This window comes from Lepidochelys kempii, chromosome 1 (genome assembly GCF_965140285.1).
Source record: "Lepidochelys kempii isolate rLepKem1 chromosome 1, rLepKem1.hap1, whole genome shotgun sequence".
Lineage (NCBI taxonomy): Eukaryota > Metazoa > Chordata > Testudines > Cheloniidae > Lepidochelys > Lepidochelys kempii.
In genome coordinates this window covers 21,395,467-21,420,632 of record NC_136380.1, presented here as the reverse complement: position 1 = coordinate 21,420,632, position 25,166 = coordinate 21,395,467, and the positions used below count along the sequence as shown (strand labels likewise).

Below are 25,166 nucleotides of genomic sequence, written 5' to 3'. Positions count from 1 at the left end.
TGTGATGGGGTTAAGAGGCCCCACGCCAGCACAGAAGGGGTTAAGGAGAGCCTGTGGCCCCAGCTAGCCCTTCCCTGATGTGCCTGCAGCAAATGCCAAGCCTGGAGAGGGAATAAAGGGAAAGAGTCTGGCTCAGTTCAGGGCTGACTGGCCAGGAAGGAGGACAGAACTCTGCCTCTTTGCCTGAAGGGAGCTTTGCCTGCAGAACTGCCGAGGGACGATCCTGCTAGCTAGAGCAGCCATTGGGTTGAAGCAGTTAGACTCTAAGGAACGAGCAACGAACAAGAGACTATTTGGGAACCGAGCCTGAAGAAAAGGACAGGGACGCAGCATGGGAAGATTGGTGGACAGCCTAGTATTGAGTTGGGCTTGCTTTTTGTTTGGTTCTAAGCTCCTCCAAACTCCCCAGGATGGTATAGGACTGAAGGGACATCTAGCTGGTGGACTGGAGCCCGCCCCAGTGGAGATGGGAGAGAGAGAGACTTCTTCCCTGGGGAGACCCATGGTTGCATCAAGCTACAGGAAGGTCCACAAAGATGCACTGCTCCAGCCACCCCCCTACAAATTTGATGACAAAAGCAGACACAACGGAGTCCCTGTGTAAGGGAGTCAATCAAACCTTACAAAAATAAATACATATATAAATAAAGGGGGAGACGCTAAAGAAGGGGGAAGGACATTTTCCTCATAGCTGGATGGATATGGATCAGTTGTTAAAAATGGATGGCCAAGCAGAATGCTCAATAGCAGCAACGGCAGCTGTTCCAACAAATGGCCAGCCAGTAGCAGCAGTTGATCTGTGATCTAAAGGCCCAACAGCAGTAGGTGGTACAACAGGAGGTCACCACCTGCTACAGCGGGACCGGCCAGCTTTGATCCAGCAGCGGCCCCCGTTCTCATCAGGCTTACAAAAATGGGGTCAGCACAGCAACCCTTGATGCTCTGGAGTCTCATAAGAGACATTACGGCAACATTTCCAGGAGGAGTGGTATCTGCGGGGAGTGGGCCCCTGGTTGCCAAAAACCTACAAGGTTTGTGTTGGAAATGGCTCAGACCTGAGCTGAAGACAGGAACCCAGGGGGCAAAGATGATTTCATTGGAACAGTTCACCCATATACTACCCCCTGGGGGAAAAGACTGGCCCCTAATGACTATGCCGCCGCATATCTGGATGTCATCATAATCTGTAGTTGAACCTGGGAAGACCACCTACATCTAACTGCTACACTCCAGTCCCTCAGGGCAGCCAGTCTGAAGGCAAATCCTACTACATATTAATACACAGGGAGCCTTCGTGTGTCAGACCGGGAGAGACATGCTCTGCTGCGGAGGGTTCTGGTGTCTTCAGTCTTCGGAGCCCAATTCTGTTCTGAATAACCGTCTCTCACTGAAGGAAGGGAAGAATCCCCATGTCTCAGTGTGAACTTCGTGGGGGAATAGGCCTCTCCTAGGTTCTGTTCCCCATTTCCTCTTCTCAATACACAATCTTACGTCAAGGCTATATCTACACTGCGCACCTTACAATGGCGCATCTGTGCCACTGCGGCCGCGCCGTTCTAAGGTGTGCTGTGTAGCCGCTCTTTGTAACACTACCTCCAACGAGGGGCAGTAGCTTTGTCGCCTGGAGCACAGCGCCCGCTGACGTAAGCGCTGTCCACACTGGTGCTTTTCATCGTCAAAATGTTTGTCCTTCAGGGCGTGTTTTGTCATACCACTGAGCGACAAAAGTTTTAACAATGGAAGTGCCAGTGTAGACTTAGCCTAAGATCCAGTTACAATCAGCCTTCCCTCAGAATCTTCCTCACAGCACAGCCTGGGGGCACAAGCCTCCACCCGCCCATCTAGGTTTCATTACTGTGTTCCTTAGTCTGAAGAAGCTTGCAAAATGGTGATCATTGTATAGTAGACTGTCTGGAGAACACTGCGGCATGCTCTCTGCTGGAAGCCTCGCTGCTTGCAGTATGCAAGGTGTAACCCTGTGACTGCTCTGAGTGAAACTGAGTCACTTGGACTTTTCTTAACACAAATAAAGGCCATCCCCAGTGAACAAATGTAGCTCATTCTCATGCCCTTCCCTCCTTTGCTGAACTAAAGTAATCCTTAGGGGTTTTAGGAAGCTAAAATACATACATGTTTTTGTGCAACTCTGGTGACACTCAGGTAATGCTGCTGGTTTTGTTTTGTTTTATATACTCTCTCTGCTTTAATCAGATTCTGAGTACTCTGAGTTGGTGCTGTTCATCAGGTAGAGATTTATAAATGAACAGTTTGTGAGTCTTTCAACTCACTAGCTGTAGGCAGGGCTTGCAATTGTTCAGGAGCATATTAAAATTAAAGGAAAAGGTGGAGAAGATTGCAGTTGTTTGTTACATCAAAACTTTTCTAACGTTACAGTGCCATCTATGAACTACATTGTGATCCTAGAATAATGCTGGCTGCAAAAATGAAGGAGACCAAAAGTAGTTGGACATGGTTTCCTTTTATTAGCTGGGTAATAAAAATGGCAATGTTCTGTGGCCACAGTGATGTTTTACATTCTCAGTTCACAAAGTACATCACAAGGTTCTACTGATGTCACACGTGACAGGAGGACTCCCTAAAAATCCTGCTGCAAGAGCCTTCTCCTCTGCAGACCCCGTCATTTGGAAGGGTCTTCCTGCATCTTGCAATATTTTCTTTGTTTGCTTTTCTTTGCAAATCATATCTAAAAACATCTCTTACCCTCAGCTTTTAACTATATCCCTCTCTGTTTTTTTGTTTTTTTTTTAAGATTCTGTATCTCTTTGGGATACATTTGTATGAAAGATGCTATGTCAAATACAGTATGTTATTTTTGTTTATTAATTGAATTTATGCATGCTGTATAGAGTACTCGAAAGTGTTGTGCATTGTATAGACATAAAATAAGGGAAGTCCCTGCCCCAAAGAGCTTACCATCTAGGTGCAGGTAATATACTTCGTTTGGAAGCTGTTTGGAGCAGGAACTGTGTTTTTGTTCTGTGTTTGTACAGCACCTAGCACAAAGTGGTCCTGGGCCATGACTTGGGCTCCTCACATTATACAAATAAATAAATAATGACAAACAACAACAACATTTTAGACCTCAATCTCACAAATCCTTAAGCATGCGCGTAACTTTATAAACATGAATAATCCTACTGAGGTCACCATTAGTTCCATCTGTTCACATGAGGTAATTGCACATATTTAATAGTTTGCTGAATCAAGACCACCCTTTGTTTTTTAGCTATCCCAGACTATCCGTTGAAAGTCTTCAGTGTAACCAGAGCCTTGATCAGAACTCCAATATGACTCTTCCTCTGGGATGTGTAGGGAAAAGGGATTCAAATCAGCACTTCCATTATTTTCCTTCGGGAATCAACATTTGCAATGCACAGTAGCCAAGAATTGTTTCAGTCGATAAAATGTGCCCTTGATAATTCTCTTGTTTCAGATCTCTAATCTCACTTTAATTAGAGTTGTACACAACAGCGCCAATCAGTGTAAGTCAACAGCAAACATTACCATCTGCATTCATCATTAGCATCAACCAGCATGTTAATCTGCAGTTTTAGACTAATGCATGAGCTCATGGGACTCTAGTGTCTGTTCAGAAACAAAAACCTCTTTTCCTTCCACCGTTTAGCTTTTGAAACCTATCATTCCTTTTGCCTCAGAACTTTCAAAAGATGAAGCATTTCCATGACTTCCATTGTAATTTGTTTCACTTCTGGAGTAAGAGTGTCTTGCTCATTCTCTGCTTCACAAAAATGATGTCGTGTTTGGAGATAATTAATTGTGGATGGATTCAGAATCTACTGTATGTAACCAATACTTGGCATTGTTGCCAGCTCTGTGGATAGGGCTATAAGGCTATTATGGCCTTTCATATCAAGGTACATTATTATTTAATGGACTTGCTCAGAAAATGCTTTTGTTTAATATATGTGAGCCCTCATGGCACTTAGTAAAAGTCAGAGTTTCACTTCCTGATAATTCATCTTTTAAAGCCAATTATAAACAGGTTCTTGGTTTAAAACTGGTCAGTGAGGGCACTGCCATTTCTCCAGATGTGATTTTCCATTAATTTCTCAAGGAAAGCAAGACTTCACTCATTTCTTAGCTATCAGAATATGCCGTTTGGATTGATGTAACTCTTGATTATAGGCTTATATTGCAGAGCAGCAGATGATCCACTACTGGCAAGAGCCCTTTAAAGATCATATATTTAATTAATTTGTTACATTCCAATTGCTGACTAAGCTTTTAAAGGGTTTCTGTATCTTCACTGGGCATTGCTTCTGCAGTAAAAGAATGTGAGTGTTATCCATGCTCAAAGTGCATTGAAACAGGGAGCTGCAAGTGAAATCAGTCCCACAGATCGCATAAAGTTCAGTGAAATAATGCCAGATCTTTTATTGTCTTTACCCATCTAAGATGAGTGACTAGAGTGGCTGCACTGGATAAAAGAACCCTCCCACTTTTCTAAAGATGCACGATGCACAGCTACAGTCGCCTTAAGAGAAGATACTGTTTCAATGTATTTTTCCTCCTTACATAATTTCGTCCAGAACGAGTGCTTGCAGCTATGACATGACTGTGGTTGTATAGATACAACCTAAAGCAACACAGTAACAACTGTGGCAACTCATTTTAAAAACATTATTTTCATTAAAGGAAGTAGCCTAGAGTGTTTTAAAACTACCCATAATGCTTCTATAACCATTCTATGCAATTGTACTACAATGGGCAACAACTGATTGTATTAAATCCTTCATATGGAAATGTTTACTAATAAAGATTTTCAAACCTTTTCCCCAAGCAAAAGGGGATACAAATTAGTACATACCTCTTGGGATCACACTAAGCTAGGAATTCTGTATATAGGAGTTATAATCAGATTTTTTTTCCACAGGAGAAGAAATGTTCATTCCAGTTTATTGGTTTCTTCAAACTGTATTTTATTAGGAGAAACCTTTCCTATTTGTTTTCCATGGGAAAAAACTGAGGACAAGACCTTACAACTGGATTCATAGAGACAGACCTCTGCACTTACATGGAGCCCCAGATACAAACACCCTACCCTCATAAATCCCGTGGCAAGATCTGGCCCTAAGGGTACATAATCTGGCTTCACTTGTAAATAATAGGAAAACTCTCATTGACTTCAGTGGAACTAGAATTTGACCCTAAAAATTCGGCATTCTCTTCTTTCTGGTTAGTTGTCATACTGTCCGTGTTACGTCTTTCACTTGTGCTCAGAGACGATGGTATGTTTTGTAGGAAAATAAGAAGGGGACACCATTACAATCATTTAGGGATCTGGGGTAACTATGGGGGATTGGTCCTGCTTTGAGCAGGGGGTTGGACTAGATGACCTCCTGAGTTCCCTTCCAACCCTGATATTCTATGATATTCAGTCGTACATTATCACAGACATGAGTCTAAACGTTACAAGCGAGAGATTTTTGTAAACAAATGCATGGTACTACGTATATTTTATCTGCTAAGCTCTGAAACGCTCCAATTAATGCATAAACATTATGAAATAAAATAGGAAATAAAGTAGTTTAAATTCTGAAGAGGTAATTCTTATGATCTCTTTTGAAAGAATAAGAGGGGCTTAAACTACAAGAAGTTGTTCAGTAGTAAATGCTGTCAAGACTGGTCTAATTGCCTGTTTTCATACCCTTATTTTCCTTCCCCAGAGCTATGTTTGATTATGACAAAAGCAAGGACAGTGGCCTTCCAAGTCAAGGACTCAGTTTCCAATTCGGAGACATCCTCCATGTTATCAATGCCTCTGATGACGAGTGGTGGCAGGCCAGGAGGGTCACTCAGGAAGGAGACAGCGAGGAGATGGGAGTTATACCCAGCAAAAGGAGGTATGTGTAATTGCTGCTTTTCTACTTTGTTAGGCACAAATGTGCAAAAGTTTGAGTTTTATTCCAAAACCAACGTGCACTAATCTAAAAAAATATAGGAGTGGGTGCAAAGAGGAGCCATAAAAATTATTCAAGCACTGGGGAAAGTGTCTTAAAGAACTCAATCTGTTCATTTTATCAAAAAGAAGATAAAGAGGTGACTTGATTATGTTGTATACATACCTTTTGGGGAGACCATACCAGGTAGTAAAAAATCTTTAGCAGAGAAAGGCATAACCAGAACCGGGGACTGGAAGCTAAAGCCTGACAAATTGAAATTAGCTAAATCTCTAAAATAATTCTGAATATATCTTTGTTTAGCTGTGGTGGACTCATAGGGAAATGTACCATCTGAATGTTACTGATATTTTTTACTGTCTATGCTGTCTAATGGGTTGCCTTAGTGACTAGTTGTTGGTTTCATCAAATATCAAAACTGCCACTGTACCTTTGTTGATAATTTCAGTAGAGAGGTCAAAAACTGAAGTGGCATGAAGGAGAATGAATTGTATCAAACCAAACCAAATTTTTCCTTTGGAATATTACTTCTAAGCCTGTTATAAACCTTCTATCTACAGTGATTTAAATTCTGGAGTTAATAAAAATGGTTGCACAAATTTGTTACAATGAGATAAATTGGATTGTGGGTGGCCTGCGGAGCACCTAGTATTGTTCCACGGAGAACTGGCTGATCACAGGATACTAACCCTGCTCATTGGTTTTGCCATGTTAAACAATGGAGACTTAAAAATGCCCTCAGATATCACATTGACATGGGCCTTGTTAGGTATCTAGGTACTGAAAAAATGTAGTAGACACTTTCCTAATGTTAATCTTCCATGTAAGATGTTGCTATAATTACCTTAGGGGTTTTTATGGGATTATGAATGCCTGAGTGCTGGTCCATGCAATCATGAATGGAAGCAGAAGGAATTCATAAGACAGTGTCTCTCTCAAGACGTGGTCCATAGTATAAGAAGGTATGAACCCTTGAACTTTATGATATACAAAATAAGGGAGTGGGGAAACAACAAAACAACTGATTAAATGGTGAAGTTAGATTTGTGTCTTGTTGGTTCCACATGTGTGGATGTGGATATGTGTGTGATCTTTTTCTGTTCTGTGATCTTTTTCTGATCTTTGATAGCTGCTTTCAACTACCTGAGAGGTGATTCCAGAGAGGATGGTTCTAGACTATTCTCAGTGGTAGAAGAGGACAGGACAAGGAGTAATGGTCTCAAGTTGCAGTGGGGGAGATTTAGGTTGGATATTAGGAAAAACTTTTTCACTAGGAGGGTGGTGAAACACTGGAATGCGTTACCTAGGGAGGTGGTAGAATCTCCTTCCTTAAAAGTTTTTAAGGTCAGGCTTGACAAAGCCCTGGCTGGGATGATTTAATTGGGGATTGGTCCTGCTTTGAGCAGGGGGTTGGACTAGATGACCTCCTGAGGTCCCTTCCAACCCTGATATTCTATGATTCTGTAGGTGGGAGAGGATGCATGGGCCTAAGATTTATTGACCTACTTGCAGAAGGTGTTTTCAGGAGGGACAAATATGTGAAGGCATGTTGGATCCACTCAGGGACCGGGCTGCAAGGCACATGGGGCAGCATGAAGGAAGATATGGAGACAGAAGTGGGAGAAAGATGTGGTTTGTTCTACAACTTAGGCAGAGTGGAGAGGGATGCAAAATGAGACGAGAGCAGAGAGTAAGCAGGAAATAGGTTGTATTGTCTTGAAACATGGCGCTTGAATTTGTAATGATGCAGGTACAGTTACAGTGGTCTCTACCCCCCATGCCACTGCATCAGCAGTGAATTGCAGAAGCCTGGGGAAGGGTGGGAAATGGAGTCTGCCTGCTCCAATGGTTCCAAATTGACATCACATTTTTCTCCAATAATTGTTACTGAAAGAGCCCAACAAATTCTGGAGTATAAATAAATGGAACAAAAAGCTGGATAATGTCATCGAAATGCTATTCAGCTTATTCTGGCAAGGCCTTTCTTCGTAACGGTAGGGCTAGGCCCCTTTCCCCATAACAGTGACGTTTTTCTCCAGAAAATCCTTCCCTGAAATGTGAGCAGCCCATGTTAATGCCATACCATTCAAGGTTAATTCAGGGTTTCTAGTATAAATACTGTTGTTCATAAATCTAACATTGACTAGATTCTCCCAGGAGCAGGGGTATATTTTCCCCCCTTTAAAAAGTCCTCTCCCTGGTCCCACCTTAAAAATGTATTGAAGTAATGAATTGGTTTGCTTTTTTTTTTTGCAGTTATTTAGATCAGCAAGGATCCAGTTGTAGAAGATAGATTTTTTTTTCAAGTTGTGTCTTAAAAATTAATGTAAGTTCATACTATGGACACAGTAGTTTCTTTTTAGAGTCATTGAGCCTGACTGTCATTGTCCTGCATCTTATGTAGTCACTTACACCAGAGCAAAGTGTAAAATGCAACCGAAATCAGAATGCTGTTATACTTACTGCACAGGTGTACACAACTGCACAAGGTGGTGTGCAGAAGAGAATCAGCCAATTATACCTAGCATATAAATTCAAATTTAGAGTAAAATCTCTTCTGAAAAGTGTTTACTGAGCAGACGAGACCTGATCCAAAATCCAGTGAAATCAATGGGAGTCTTTCTATTGACTTCAACTGGCTTTATGTTGAGTAGCCATTTTATAAAATTAAATATTGATAATTTTATTTAAAAACTGAAAAAAACAATCAGATTACATTATGAACCAATCACTAGCCAAATTTCCTCTTGTTGTATACATGACATTATCTGTGTAAAAAGAAAAGGAGTACTTGTGGCACCTTAGAGACTAACCAATTTATTTGAGCATAAGCTTTCGTGAGCTACAGACTAACACAGCTGCTACTCTGAAACCTGTCATTATTTGTGTACAAATTGCAATACATGTACCAAAAAAAAGTCCCACACACTTAAAATCTAACAGCAACATCTTTCCCACGTGCTAGATGGTGGTATATCAGAGGGGAGGCGATCAGTGGCAGCTATGTGTTGGAGCCTGAGCCATTTTGCTGGCTTGCAGAGTCATATGGTTCCATCGGCTCGGGGAAGAATGTATTCTAGGGGCTGTTTTGTGCAGCCAGGTGGAAATCTTATGTATATCTCTTCTCCAGTTTATAAACATTTCAGGAACCCAGGCAGGAAACCATAGAGAAGAGGTGACAAATAACATTTCAGAATCAAATAGCAAATAGTCAAAGACCTACTTAAAGCAAATAGGTTGTGAATAGCCCAAAGACTAAAAAATAGGCATTGGCTCAGGCTACTGTGAACACCAGTGTTGGTGCCTTATACTGGCAGTATCTACACTCTAAGTCTACATTCACAAACTGTCCAGACATTTGAGGATTTCCACCCTTGCTTTTCAATCCGCACGTGACTGGACCTTTCCTTTGATGGGGTCTACAAACCGCAACTCATTCCTGATGGAATCCTTCTCATTTATCCCTCTCACCTTTAAAAAGCATTTTAAAGTGCCCTGCCCCCAAAAACCAAAACAGTTTCTGTAGACCCATCACAGTTGGCCCTATATTTACCAAAGTTCCTTTCAATTCCTCTTTTTCCTTTTTTTGCTCTTGGGCCCCCACACTTTGTTTGTATTTTATGAGGGTGGCATATTATTCTGTTATGTACAGCACTCTGAGCACTTTGACCCTTCTGATCATCTAGATTGACCTCCTGTACAATTAATGTATTAATTATAACTGAAAACAAGAGAAAATAACCTTTATTGTCTTACAGTACTGAAGCCATTGACCTCTTCCATGATAGTTCTTTATTTCAGTATGTACTCTGAGAGCAATTAACATAATTAAGTTCTTACTTAGGGAAATGTCTATGAAAATCACCTTCCAAGTGCCTGATTTTACCATTTTTTCCACATTTTTTGGAATGGAACCATTCAAACAGGCACATTAAAGCATGAGCAGATAAGAGAAATTTCCAATGATAAATCAAGACTCTCTTTTCTTTTCCCTTTTATTTTATAATGGATGTGGTAGACCAGAAAAGGTAGTAATTTATAGCTTCCAGGGAATTGCTGCCCATTACTCACTCTGGGATGGTGTGTAGTTTCCAGCCCTTAACTGTCAATCAATTACATGGAGCTTGAAATCAATTTGTCATTAGATTTAATCATGGTCACTTCCATGTGGATTTGTTATTTTGTTTACAACTGAGAAGCCCTCCTTTAAAAGTGAATTTGGATCCTGTAGCACTGTGTCACAGAGATAGGCAGTTTAATTCTGTATTGAACAAGCAGAGTACCATGGTCCTGGCCCAACTATGTCCCCGTCATTAAGGGCCTGATCCTGTGAATTGGTTAGAGTTTTTAACTGCCATTGACTTCAGTGGGAATTGATGTGAGAGTGGTCAGTGCCTCCAGAATTGGGATCTCACTGATCATGGCTTTGGCTTTAGAGGAAGCTGTTCACTCACTTCTAAAGGCAAAACTCTCCTATTTTGGCCTGAGGTCCAAAAATTCTCTTAGCTACCAAGCTCTGGTCACCATGAAGAGGTGTATTTCTAATTACAGTTGTAACGTACCCTCATGTTGGGTGGGTGAGCAGCATGACCCTCTTGCTGTAAAGTGATGTCACTTTGACACTGATGACATTACGCTTAGCGAAAGAGACCATGAACCAGTTTTTAGCCTGCTGGTGTAACCATCAGACAGAAAATATTATTCTTTAACATGTAAGAATGAAACACTGGGTGCCAACTTGTTGGAATCTGGTTTATAATCTCTCTCACGCAGCTATTGCCACAGATTACTTCATTTTACGTGGAAGTGGTCATCTTTAGAATTAGATTTAGAAATGCCAGTTGGAATGAATCTTCTACACATCACTGTTTGATAATGAGAACTGCTGCTCACCTTGTGAACTCTCATACTGATGGGATAATCAAAATGGGTACAACTTTCTATTAAGGACAATAGCCATAATTAGAGAAGTATAAAGAAGCCACTCAAAACTGGTGTTTCAAGGAACTCTAATTTACTCTAGATACAGGTCACTGGAGGTAGGAACACCCCACCTTATGAATGTCAGTCTAAGCTTAGGTACTCTGTGTGCCAATGCATATACACCTGCCCTTATCTTTTCCTGCACTCACTCTCTGAATAAGAGTTGTATGAATTCGCTCTAAGGATCCAAAATGGCAATGAATTGGGTGCTTTTAATTTAATGCAGATCGTATCATCATTGTCACCAATCCCACTGCTGCTGCCTCTGAAATCAAGGAGAGTTTTGCTTGTTACTTCAAAAGAAGCAGGGTTAATTTACCCTAAAACGGGGATCAGCAGCCTTTGGCACGCGGCCTATCAGGGAAATCTGCTAGCGGGCCGGGACGGTTTGTTTAACTGCAGCGTCCGCAGGTTCAGCCGATCGCAGCTCCCACTGGCCGCGGTTCACCGTTCCAGGCCAATGGGGGCTGCAGGAAGTGGTGTGGGCCAAGGGATGTGAATACTATTTTCAAATACATGGGGGGGGTGTCTATGCAAATTATATCCATATTGTACAGAACAAATGTTTAAAGTGATATCAGCCTGTCATGCTGTTTACAACTCTACAGAGCTTTCAGGGCACAATTATATTTTTCTCCTTAGATTCTAAAGGGCAAAAGATGAAAAAAGAACATGAAAAAGTCTTTCATAAACATTTTTCAAGGACAAGGAACCAGAGGTTTGCCAATTGCAAAAATCCTTCTGGGTAAAAAGGCATCTTAAATTGGTTATTCTGCCTGACTTGTCATGTTTATCCACTCAACTGGGTTTTACTTATGTTTCTCTTCTAAATTAGCTACCTTTTTAAGAATCCCTCAAGATTTTAATCCCAGAAAGATAAAGCTTTTTAAAATAGCATGGTCTTGTTAGCTTTATCTGAAGTGAGTTACTTGAGCACAGTTGCTAATCTAATGGGAAAAGATAAGTATAGACTAAAATTGATATGCATGTGTGTATTCCCGTGTCCTTATTCTTTTGCAAGCAAGAGGAACATCATCACAGTAGGAATAAGACTGTACTGTGAGTCCAGTAAAGCACTTACCACAAGCTTCATTGAAAGTGGCTTTGCTTTCAGGAGACTTTTTATATAAGATTAACTTTATTAATATTTTTCAATTTAAAATAGGAATTAGCTTTCACAAAGGCCACGAACCACCAAGATAGCTTCATGGGAGCATGGCAAGTCAATTATTTTTGTAACAGCTCACGAAGTCTTAAGCTTTAAACAGGTTAAAAGGATTTTTCCTCCCCAATCTTACAATAGCATGTTTCTCCGTAATAGCAACTGTATGGCTTTTATCGGACAATAAACGGGCGCTGAGCTACCATCAATTGGCAAAATTCTGATTATGAAGACCTGAATTCTTCAGAGAGAGAACAAGTTTTGTCCTAGTGCATTTACACGTGTTGTTTCCATAAAAAGCCAATTAATGAGTATCCTAATATTACTCAAAAAACAGTTGGAGAATGGACATTGGTGGTCAAAATCAGACCTTGCATGAATGCTTATAACAAGCATGGAAGTCTCTGGGCCAAACTGAGCAGAGATGTAATTGATGGAGAAGTTGTGTACTGAGTGTGGTAAATTGGTCTGAAAATGGGTGGAAATGGTAAAACATGTTTGCCCTAATCTGGCATTCAGTGGGCGGGCAAAACTCATTTGCCAATGTGTAAGATAGTCATTTTCCTGCTTCCTTACCCTCACAGAAGGGTGTAAAATAAAACAAGTTTTGTCAAAAACACATTTTATTTTGCACACTTCTATTTAGGAACTTTTCTTACTACACTTTCTATCATTATGCCCATTCTGCAAACCAGCTGAATGCTAAATCCATACAAATTAATCAACTCCAACCACTTATACTTGGTTTCACACCCAACATGTAATTTACACCTTCGTTTACATCACAGATGAATATGACTATGAAATTTAAAGCATGTCTTGCCTGTTATTTTACATCTCCAATAAGAAAACTAATCTGTTGTGTGTAATCCATTAACCATCCACTTACAGCATATGAATACATTCTTCTGCTCCTTCTGTATGGCTTAAAAACAGCAAGGTTAGATGCCCAAGTCTAGATTAAGGATCTAATTGATTGCTTCAGGTGATGCGGAGTGAATGGCAGTGATTCCACCATCACGTGGATTAGTTGGGCCATTGATTGACAAGGTGTTCCATAATTTGAAGGCCATTTCCTCGGTCACAAATAGGATTGTATCTCAGACCCCATTTATGGAGAAGGTAGGCACGTCTGCCATGAGATGTGCAGATGCGATTCAAGGTGGGCCATATTTTCTGTGGGATTGTAGAACCACTGAGTTCTTCAGTTGGGTCCTTGATGTGGTGTTTTTTCAGGATGTTGGTGCCCTTCCACCTTGCTCACCATTGATCTTCAGGGAGAAACCCTGAATCTTTGAGCTCTTGCATTGCCAGCCTAAAAGATTTTCTTGATTTGAGTCAGAATCTCAGTATATTATTTAGGTCTTCGTCTATTGGAAGATTCTTGTTCCCTTGAATATGATGGAGCCTCCAAAGAATTATCATATTGGAATGAACTTGGGGTGGGTGGATGTGCACCAGTACGGGAAGCCGTGGTTGTGGCATTTGTTTTATTGTGCCCGTATTAATCTGCGTGATGCTCTTAAATTGACAATCAACAAGCGATGTATGTGAGCTACGTGTTCAGATGGGTGAGCAGTATTTTGCAGTTCAGGAGATAAGAGCTAGTGATGAGGTCTGTAAAGTTTTTGCATTGGCTCCCAGGTCATTCCTGCCAGTTTCTGGATGAAATTTACATGTATCTTAATTCTATCATGAATATTTTTCAGGTGCTGGTCATATTCCATGGTGGAATCATGTTTTATCTGTAAGCCACAGAACTCTATGTGCTGTTCCTAACTAGCCATTTGATTGTTTAGATGAAATGCTGACACAATAAGCTGAATGATGTTGGGTTTAGCCATCAGTATAAGAAATATTATTCCATATTAAAATGGTTTTAAGGTTCATCCTTAGTAAGGATTTGTTCTGTGTAGGTAAATCCTGTGCCTGTATGGTCAAAGCAATGTCATCAGCATTAATTTCTGTGATGATGTTCGGGGAAGACCACTGGTGTGGATATTAAACAGGATCGGTACTAAGACTGATCCTTGTGGTAGGCCATCATTGAGAGTGCATGGCCTGCTGACCTGATCACATAGGAAAACACAAAAGGTTGGTCCGAATGTCTTGGAAGAATTTTATTGTTGCATGGGATAATTTTGCTGGCTTTCAGGAGGAGGCTGTTCCTCCACATCGTGTCATAGGCAGCAGATAAGCCTAAGAAAGCTGCCCCAGACTTGAGTTTACACTGGAATCCTGCCTCAGTGTGTGTTGTCAAGGCTAATACTTGGTCAGTGCAGCTATGGCCTGATTGGAAACCCATTTGTTTGTCCAGTAACATTGCTTCTAAAGTTCTACAAGCGGCATAATCCTTGCCAGTAATACATTCATTTGAGGTGAATCTGTGTATAGTTTCTTAGTGTTTCCAGTTTACTCCAAAGAGTTAGAGTAAATTTTCAAAAGTGCCTATGTCCCATTTTCAGAAGCAATTTAGCTACTAAGGAGTCTAAGTTTTCATTGACAGTCAATAGATTTCAAAATTGTCCTTTTTTATAATTTATTATGAGCATTTTTATGCTCATAATTCATTTAGACACTTTTGAAAATTTTATTTGTAGGCCCCCTTCATTGGCAAGCACATAGAATCAGCTTCTGCTCTCAGATAGATCAGCGTGAACCTAGATAACTCCACTGTAGCATTATTCAGGATTTACTCCACTGTGACTGAAGTAGAGTTTGTCTCAGAAGGCCACAAATGCTGGCTCTTCAGATCAAGCAATGTCAAACCACTAAACTACTCATTTTGTTTTATAAATGGAACCCAGAAACCCACTTGTTTGATATTACTGAGATTTAAATGCACTGGATAAAATTTTTAAAAGCTCCTAATTCAGTTAGGAGGCTAAGCCCCATTTTCAAAAGTGACTTGGGAGCCTAAATCTCACTGAAAATCAATGGTGCTAAGTACCCAAGTGTCAGTCACTTTTGAAAATGGGAAGTCTGCTTTGGTGACTGAAAAATTTACCTATAGCCTCATTCATAAATAGACCCAAATCTGTTTAAGTCAGTTGGACTGTGTCTAGTTATGCCAGGCTAGAAATTGGCCCAAGTGTAGTGATAGTGTAACACCAACAGACCCCGGTCATCGGCGGGCAGGATTGAACCGGGGACCTCTGGAGCATAGTGCAAAAGCCTCTACTGCATGAGCTAAAAGCTAACTGACTGTTAGCTAAGGCTGTAGAGCAGACTCATTTTATCTCTCTTTCTGAGTGGTCTTGGTGCCACTAGATGGGACAGAACACCACACCCAGAAGGTGTGTGGGTTACAATAGCAGTGTGTTTCATTAGTGTGGTAATATATGGATCTCACTTCTGTTGAATTTCCATACACATCCAAGTTGAAGGATCCCAGTTTGATAATTGAGAGGAATGAATTCAAGTAGGTGAGATTTTAAAAACCCAAATGTAAATTGTAGTTCTTTATCAACCCACTCAGCCTAATCTGGTAGCCCAGATTCCAAAGCCATATATATGCTATTGCTTAGCATTAGCAGGAAATCCCAACTTCTAGTTCTGAGAGGCAAATCTCCTTCCCCTGTCCTTGCTCTGTGTGTTTAAAGCTGTTATCTGCAGAAATCCGTAGAGACGTAAGAGGAAAGTGGAGGGATTCATAAAATATGTTTTCTGACTAGTTCTACAAATCAGGCTTTGTGTCTGGAACTAAGCAGAGTGGGAGTGAGTGATATTTGCAAGACTTCAACGGGCCATTCAAGGGGACACAGGATCTGTGGCTACATGGTTGTAGTGGGCCAGAACTCCTACATGTGGAGCATGGAAAGGCAGTGGCCTCTGAGCTGGAGTAGCAGCTGCAGACTGACTGGGCGGCAGTCCCACCTCATGCAAGGTATGGGGGTTGAATAGCCACTACCACACTTAGCTCCATGGACAAAACCCGAGTAATCTGGCTTTGTGTAGAAGAGGTGAATTTAAAGTTTGACACACCATTTTAAATCAACCAGTTGAAAATCAGTTCCTTGTGTATTCACCAGCCAAAACTGGAGTTCAGAGTGTTGTGCTTTCCCTGTTGATGATGATGCTAAAATCTAAAGCAGTGTAAAGAATGTTAGATTCATATATTATTTAGGTGTTTGCAATGTCAACCTTTGCAAGAGAGTCACAAAACACTGATTTCCGATGGTATTTCCAAGTAAAAAGGCTTTACATACATATATATATAAATTTATCACATAAAAAAGTTAAAAGGACATTAAAGTTGCAATATCAAGCACTCACAAGTTAGGAAATGCCAAAATTAAAGTTGCTAATAAAACCTTAATTTGGCCTCCTTGTGTGTATACATTTTGATTAAGCTTACGATTTAATCATTGGTATTTTTAGTAAAAGTCACGGACAGGTCATGGGCAAGAAATAAAAAATCACGGCCCATGACCTGTCCATGACATATACCATAAATATCACTGACTGAATCTTGGGAAGGGGGGGGGGCGCTGCAGGGGGAGGAGCCTGGGGCACCAGCTGCGGCTGGGGGGAGCCCGCAGCACCAGCTGCCGGGGAGGAGAGAACCCTGGGGGGCCCAAAGCTGCACTGGCTGCTGCCAGGGGTAGCCCCGAGGGGTCAGCGGCCACTTTGGCCACTGCCCAGTGGGGGGAAGGCCCAGGGGGCCAGCAGCCACCCCAGGACCACTGTTGGGAGCAGCCGAGCTGCAGCTGCTCCCACCACCCGCAAGGCCAGCAGCATTGGCTGCTGCTCAGGCAATCCCCGGGGCCAGCTGCCCAGGACCGCCGGAGCAGTGGCTGGGGCGGCTGCCTGCAGAGCCACCCGAGCGACTGGCTGCAGACCAGCTCCAGCAGCAGCTAGTGTCGCTCTTCCGGGTTCACCTAGAGCAGCTGGCCCCGGGGTCAGGCACACTGGCCGCTGCAGAAGTTACGGAGGTCACAGGAAATCACAGAATCCGTGACTTCCACGGCCTCCATGACGAACATGGAGCCCTAATTATGATACAGTCTTTAATTACATGATCTGATGCCATTTTTTCTACAACTCTCCTACTCATTCAGTACACGGGATTAGATGGTGCTTGTTGCACTGGTAGTTACTCAATATTTCTTTGTATCCTTATCATTTGGTGCACGATTATGGCACACCATCCTAATTCTGCACTGAATAAAGAATTATTAATTTCTGCATGGGCTCTTCTTAGTACGTTTAGAAACATTAATGAATTTATCTTCCTTCACAGCACCCAGTGAGATGAACTGGAATTATTATCTGCATTTTACGCATGAAGAATAGAGGCAGAGAGATTAAAACCAAAACTGTCAGTGGTGTTAACTAATTTTGAATGCCCAATCTAAGAAATTTAGGGCCTGATTTTTCACTTCTGAGTACTTGTTTTTGCAAATTTAACATTCTTATAAATTAATTTTGTGGGGTGTAACTTTTTTTAAAAACTAAAAATTGAAAAAACAGAAATTCCGTCATGTGGAACCATGCTGACCTCCCACATGTGTCATCATCGGGGTGAGATCTTTAGATCCACTGCACACACTTCTGCCGCCTGAGCTAATGGAGTACGTAACCGGTAGCAGCCGAAAGCACAAAGTATCTTCTGTGTGGATCTGGCACGAGAGGTGAATGCACACACACACTTTGCCAGTGAGTTTCACAGCAAAGGAATCTTGAGCCTTGGGAATAATGGGTTCAATTTGAGGTTCAGTAGGAGAGTGTGCTTTAATAGTTACCGACCCTCTGGCTCTCTCCCCCCGGCCTCTCCCTATCCCCTTCTGATCCTGTTCTTCCCCAACTCCTGTCCATTTTCCTTTTCCACTGCTCCTATCCTTCCCCTTCCTTCCATGGCTCCTGCCCTTCCCTCTCCCATCTGCTCCTGCCTTCCCCGCCGTTATGACTCATAACCCCTCCCCTGCAGTCCAAGCTCTCTCCCACCCTCTCCCCAGAGTTCCTGTTCCTGCCCCTCCCACACACATCTGTAGCTCTTAAACCAAACCCTGTTCCTCACCCCTCTGCATTTGTGTCAGGATAGTCCCCCCTCCTCCATGCTGCCTGGGCGCTATCAGAGATAGGATTGCGAGCACAGTCTCTGTTCTCAGTGTAGATACAGTCTTTGGAGAATTTAGCTGCCAAACTCGAACAAGTCTCTACTGAGTACATGCAAGGTGCAATTCTTCAGAGACTTCAGAGAAATGTGGGCAAATTTGCACAGGAAAAACAAAGGGCACATCCCTTACACCAGGGCAACTCCCCTGCCCAATTTCAGTAAACCCATCCAAAACAAGGAGGCACAAGTTTCTCACCCAAATGACTGTATGAATTGTTTACAACTGAAACTTAAAAAAATAAAATTGTCCTGAGGTAGACACCTGGAATGAGAAATTTCAGGCTGAAAGGTTAAAATTGGCAAAGTGATGGTGTCTTATAATGGAAAGTGTTGGGCAACTTTAACTTTAAGCACCACTATTTTCACTACTTATAATATATCATTAGCTTATGAAACAGTTTTCCGCGGGCAATATAAGCATTTATAAATGTTCTTCGTGAATGTGCCTGGACTATTAATGGCAATTCACTACATTTACTATTTATATACCTTTCAAGGCAATGTAGATTGTGGCATATATATTTGTCTCCATTGCCTACAAATAGCAGCGTGATGTCTGCATGATTGCTGAGGCATTACATAAACCAGATCTGGTTTTGTGGCTCATTTTCAAGTTTCTCTGTGCAATGAATCAGAAATAAAATTCAAAGCAACTACTTTAGAAGGTTAGGAAAGATAGGAATGAGAATTAATATTAACACAGATTGATAATTAGAAAACTGTGTTCAGTTTTGAGCTAATTATTTTCTCAGCAGACATCCCTCCTATTTAGGAGATTACACAGCCTCAAGTCTTCATTTTTTACCCATTCTGTCATGGGACTTCATCTGTTACTTTAAAATTTAAGGCTGTTTCTTTGGCTTTAATATCACAGATTGAATATGAAGGACGCATTTCAGCTGTTTCCACTCTACATTTACAGAGAAACATTTATTCCCAAATTCAACTGTAACTATAGTAACCTGCATTTCAGTGTTTTTCAGTAAGAAAAATAAAAGCCCGCTCAGATAGAAGGGAGCATGTTGTGTTGTTTATTGAACTATGAAAAGACAAGACTTCGTATTTTTTTTTAAAAATCAGCCAATTACCTTTGCTACTCAAAAACTAGCAGAGCTCTGTATTTAGTCTCAGGAACTAGATGATCTGCGTTTACCTAATCCAGCTTCTTACATGAGAAACTGCACTAGACAAGTGGGGGGAAAAAGAAATATTTAGACCAATCTGATTTATCTAACATTCCTCACTTAATTCCCAACTATTCACTGTCCAGTATAGGTCAGAGGAGGGTAGATTTATAGGCTAGCTTTGCGATATTGTACTCACCAGATATACTAGAGCAATTAAGAATTTTGAACAGATAAAATTACCTTTTCTATTATAAACAGGTGATCACATTTGTGTGCCTCAACTAGTAAATTCTTCTGATGATTTTGCAAGGCTGATAAATGACATCTTGTACAATAATGCCCATATCAATGAAGGTGAGGAAGGATTGTCAGACTCCTCCCTTTTTTCCTGCTTCCTTTGGATTTCTTTTCTGCATTTTGTTTTGTTTTGTGTACCTTTATTTCTATCTCTCTCTCTCTTGCTTTAGATTATTTTGAATTTCCCATTATTTAAGCATTCTGTACTTGCAGTACTCAAGAGTGCACTATATAATACATCAGATGCTTATAGTAATGCATATTTAATTACACACTTTCCAAATTCCTAGAGTTTCATATGGTATAGCTTTCATATTATACCATATGCTGTGTACATTTCATTATGTTAATGCACTTTAAATTTTAATCACACTTCCTTTAAAAATATTGTTAGTCCACTCAATGATAGAAAACAAGGGCATAGACTCAGAGTTTAAGGCCAAGGGGGACCATTAGATCATCTTATCTGACCTACTGTATATCACAGGCCACTAAAATTTCACCCAGTTAAACCCTTACTGGGTTTACAGTAACTTGTGCTTGGCTAAAGCATAACTTCCAAAAAGGCATCTAGTCTTGATACGAAGGTATCAAGAGATGGAGAATCCACCACTTTCTGTAGTTTGTTCCAGTGGTTAATCAAATTCACCATTAAAAATATGTGCCTAAATTTCCTATTTTAATTTATTTGACTTCAGCTTCCAACTATGAGGGGGGATTTATGCCTTTTTCTGCTAGATTAAAGAGTAACTTTTCTAGTTACCACCTTTAGTAACTGGTATTTTCTCCCCGTGAAGGTACTTAAACACTGTAATCAAGTCATCTCTCAATCTCCTTTTTTGATACACTAAATACATTGAGCTCTTGCTGTAAGGCATTTTCTCCAGCCTTCAAACCATTTTTTGTGGCGTTTTCTTTACCCTCTCCAGTTTCTCAGCATCCTTTTTAAACCAAACCTGTGTACAGTATTCTAATATCTCCATCACCAATGCCTTGCTTCATAGGCGCCAACTTTCCAATGTGCCAGGGGATGGTCCCCCCGGCTCCAATCCAGACCGCGCCCCACTCCACCTCTTCCCCGAAGACCTCACCCTGCTTCTTCCCGCCCCACCCCGCCTCTTCCCACCCTGTTCTGCCCCCTCCCCTAGCACAACCCGCCCTCGTTTCTCCCCCCTCCCGCCCCCGCACCTCCTGCATGCCGCAGAATAGTTGATCTGCAGCGAGTGGGAGGCACTGGGAGAGAGGGGGAGGCACTGATAAAGGGGTTGCCGGTGGATGCTCAGCACGCACCATTTTTTCCAGGGGTGCTTAAGCACCCCTCAGTGTTCAGGCCTATGCCATGCTTAGCCATCTGTCAAATCCACTGCCATCCCAGATTATCAAATCCCACAATATCCCCTGATATTTGTTTTCAGTAATCGAATACTTTAGCCAACGCTGAATCAAACAGGAGAAAAAGTGCATTTTTCACATCCCTCATCTGCTTGTGCTTAATCATGTTTGTGGAGGACAATGGTTTATAAGGTATATGCAAGTCCAATTTGTAATGTGTTTGAGTGGCTATGTCCATCTCTGTTCTGCCTCCAAGTGTCATAAGTTTCCACAGAAATACCATTTGAGGTGAGCCTGTACATATGTAAAGTAATTTAAAGGCCTCGAGCAAAACTTCTCTACACTTGAAAAGGTGTATAATTTAAGATACAGCATCCCTACAATTTCAGATGAGAATTTTTAAAGCTAACATTTCAACTAGTTTTGAAAATAGTAAATTCATGCCTAAGTATATTGAATACTGTTTTCCAAGGGTACAATTTTCAAAAGCACCCAAGTGATTTAGGAGTTTATATCCCATTTTCAAAAATAACTTTGGCACTTAGAGCCAGATTTTTTTAAGGTAATTTGCACCTGTAACTCCCACTGAAAAATCTGGCCCTTAGTCTAATTGACAGTCAGTGGGATTTAGACATATAAGTGCTTAACTCACTTTTGAAAATAGGACTTAGATACTTCTGAAAACTATACCCAACATCTATTTGTTTTGGGAAGCAACATTGTTTCAATGATTAAAAGAGGGTACTAGGAGTCAGGATTCCTGGGATCTAGTTGCATATCTGCCACTGAATTGTTGTGTGACTTTGGGAAGCCACTTGACACCTTGTGTTTCTTAGTTTACCCATTTATAAAACAGGAATAATAATAATTACTTATTTTACAGGGGTGCTGTAAGACTTAGTGTCTAGAGAGTGCTTTGAGACCCTTGGGTGAAAGTTACTATATAAATACAAAATATAATCCTGATGCGATGATTTATTTTTCTTCAATTTTCTTCAGAGTTGAAAGAAAGGAGCGTGCACGTTTGAAGACTGTGAAGTTTAATGCGAAACCTGGTGTGATTGATGCAAAAGGGGTATGTAAAAAAGAATCATATTAAAAGATGCCAGAATGTCTCTGTTGTCAAAGAGTTAAATGAAATTGCTATGTCTGTTTTAAAATTGAGCATATTATGGCAACACAAGAAAGAGAAGGAGATTGTTTTAACTAAGGTTTGGAGTATTGTGAAAAATGTAAAGTATGACATGATCTGCTAAATAATTAATATCCTCTTGTACTATAGTACTAATAGACATTGCCTCCTAACAGGGAGATAATAAGAAAAGAAATAGCATTCTTTGTTATTGATGGGATTTAGTTAAGTATTTGGCTTGGGAAAGGAAAACTTTCAAAATTCATTGACACGTATGTTTGTTTAATGACATACAGAGAGAGAGAGAGAGAGATGAATCCTCTTACTTCAAAAGTTTTTAAAACTAATAGCAAAGTTGAAAGTATCAGTCAGAGAAGTAAAATTTATGTTTCTAATTTAATACTTTAATGGTTGTGACAGACATTGAACAGAGACTTGTACCACAGTAAGCATAAAGGGTCAGCCAGCCCAGAATGTAATTTTGAACTTGTTTGTTCACTAGCAAAATATTTCCAGAAGGGATGATTCTAACTGGTTAAAACTTTTTTTGTTTAAATTCCCCTTCAATTGGCATATTAATACAGAAGAATCTCACTGTTCTAGAAGTCCAAAGCATGTTCTGCCATATCTTAAGTTGATGTAATATGACATTTTGAAGAATGCTAAGTAGTGGTTAGTCTAATATTCTGGATGGCAAGAGTTGTAGAAAGAGTGTAGTCATATAAAAAAGTATAATAATCATACACATCCAATTATATTTTCCCACTGAGACATTTTTCACATTTACAGCATTAGGTGAACACGTTACAGATGCTATTCTACCAGTCTTTACTTGTGCAGATAGTCCAAATGACTTAAATGGGACAACACTTACTTGTAAGGGCTTTAGCAATCCACAAAGGATGGGAGTCTCAGAACCATCAGCATAAAACTCCCATAGGCTTCTCAATAGAAGAAGAGTTGGGCCAACATGGCACATTTTTGAAAATCCCACTTCTTAGTCTTGCTGTGCCACAGTTCCCCGTCAATGGAAACTGGAATGATAACACTTCCTTTCTCCCAGTCTTCATCTGTCTTGTCCATGTAGACTGTAACCTCTTCAGAGAGGGGAGTGTGTTTTGTTTTGGGCATGACCAGAACCTAGCATAATGGAGTCCCATTTTCAGTGGGAAATCCAGGTGCTAACATAATACACATAATATTTCTTTTGAAAAATTCTTAAGAAAAGAAAATCACTCTTGCAAATAGCACTTTCTGTCTCCTCTGTGTGGACCAGATTCTGATCTCAGTGCAAATTAAGAACTGCATTGACTTAAATAGAATTTTTCCAGATTTACACCAACATACCTGGGATCAGAATCAGGCTCTATGTACATTATTTCTGTATGCAAGTGACATAATCGATATGACCTCCTGCAAAGTCAAAACAAATTTTTTTCATTTGAAATAACAATTCTTCTGGAACCTTGTGAATTTTTAACAGGTACTGTATCGTCAGTCAGATCACTTCTTAAAATGTCCATTATACTGTCAAAACCTTGCGGGAATAATTCTTTCTTGTTACTAATGGTCCTTACCAGACCCTGGTGAAAATTTAATTATCCCATAATTTCCTACAATGTTCTTCTATCTTTGCCATCAATGTAACATTAATCTCCCAGCCACTCATTCCATTACTTGTTGCAACATTTAGGAAATTGCATAATTACAGAATCATGCTGTTCAACCCTTTGGAAATTTATTTTAGTTCGTTAGTCTGCGCTAAAATCTGTTTTTCCCTTCTTAAATAAATCTATTTAGGTACAAGCAGTGTATGAAACATTAAAATATTTTATGCGGGGCAAAAATTCATCTTAATCCTAAATGAGATTAATAATGGGAATAATATAAATCCAATTAGTGATGCTAAACCATAGGTAATATGAAGTGATTACATATAGTGATATAAATAGCAAGTGTAATTTCATCCAACAGGAATAAACCTTGAAGTTATTGGCTGAGCTTTCTACTAAAACTGTTAGTTTGATGCATTTAATTGTTATAATAATACAACTATTCACACATCTCTGCTCCTTCCAATTTTGGCTTTCATAGTCATTATTGTACATGGTTTTAATAGCAAAGTAAATGGTCACTCCCTCTGGTCCATTACAGCTTCTTTGCACTGATACAGCAAAGTATAAAGCACGCTAAACTGGCTTAACTACCTACTATGTAGAAAAATCCCCAGGTCGTATCAAGCTGCCATAACGGCTCAGACGCTGCCTCCCTCTACCCTCAGGCACAGGGAGCATGGCCAATGGTAAGGTAACACAGCCAGGATGTCCCTGTGCCTCAGCCATCTCTGACTATCAAAACAGCCCCTTGGGGTCATTGGCAGCTAGCATAAAATAGAGCATCCCCAAGGTTGCTCTAGTTTATGGCAGGTCCTGGAAATGGAGTTAGAGGGCCACCAGAATTGGGAAGCACAAAGGTGATTTAAAAGTAATCTTTGAACCCTTCTCCTGAGCTGTACTGAGGCCTGAACTTCCCCGTTATTCTGATAGAAGGGTAGTATGTCAGTAATATCGAGTAACGTCATATTTGCCAAGTTGCCTATTCAGCACTTAGAAACTTCACCTACTGTAGGCTTTAAACTTAATAAAATAAATTTTCCCTTTCTAAATTTAAGGCATACAGTAGTTGATGCTTGTAAGATTTTCACTGAGAATCATCAGCACTGGAGGATGGAAAATTCACAGAAGTGAAAAGAAACTAGACTATAATCTGCTTTACTCTTAACTGCAATAATTGCAGCAAGTCTTTTAGCAGACAAAAATAGCATCTTTCTTGCATCCCTCCCCACCCCGCCTCCAATCATATATTGTTTCTTGAATGTGGGCTGGAGGCATTTTTTATGACAGATCTTGTAACTCTTTTGAAAAGAGTTTTACAACAGCTTACTTTGAGTGTCTAATATTCATGAAGTTTGCCTGTTTCCATCAAATTGTTCAAGTATCTGAAAGCATAAGATGGAGTATGCCCTTCATAATGTGTAAATAGTTATTTTCTGTTTCTGTTGGAGCCCTATGTT

The 25,166-nt window shown here is 40.5% G+C and overlaps 1 protein-coding gene across 14 annotated transcripts in view; it reads left to right on the top strand.

Annotated features, from left to right (window-relative positions):
* Positions 1-25,166, top strand: part of DLG2 (discs large MAGUK scaffold protein 2) — a 1,468,504-nt gene that overhangs the window by 1,393,632 nt on the left and 49,706 nt on the right. For 13 of the 14 annotated variants that reach the window (XM_073336088.2, XM_073336097.2, XM_073336081.2 and 10 more), the window contains 2 exons: positions 5,709-5,885; positions 21,961-22,036. In XM_073336088.2, coding sequence (XP_073192189.1) covers positions 5,709-5,885; positions 21,961-22,036 — 253 coding nt within the window. Of the gene's footprint in view, positions 1-5,708; positions 5,886-21,960; positions 22,037-25,166 lie in introns of those variants that run through there. The other variant, XM_073336213.2, reaches the window with a different exon arrangement.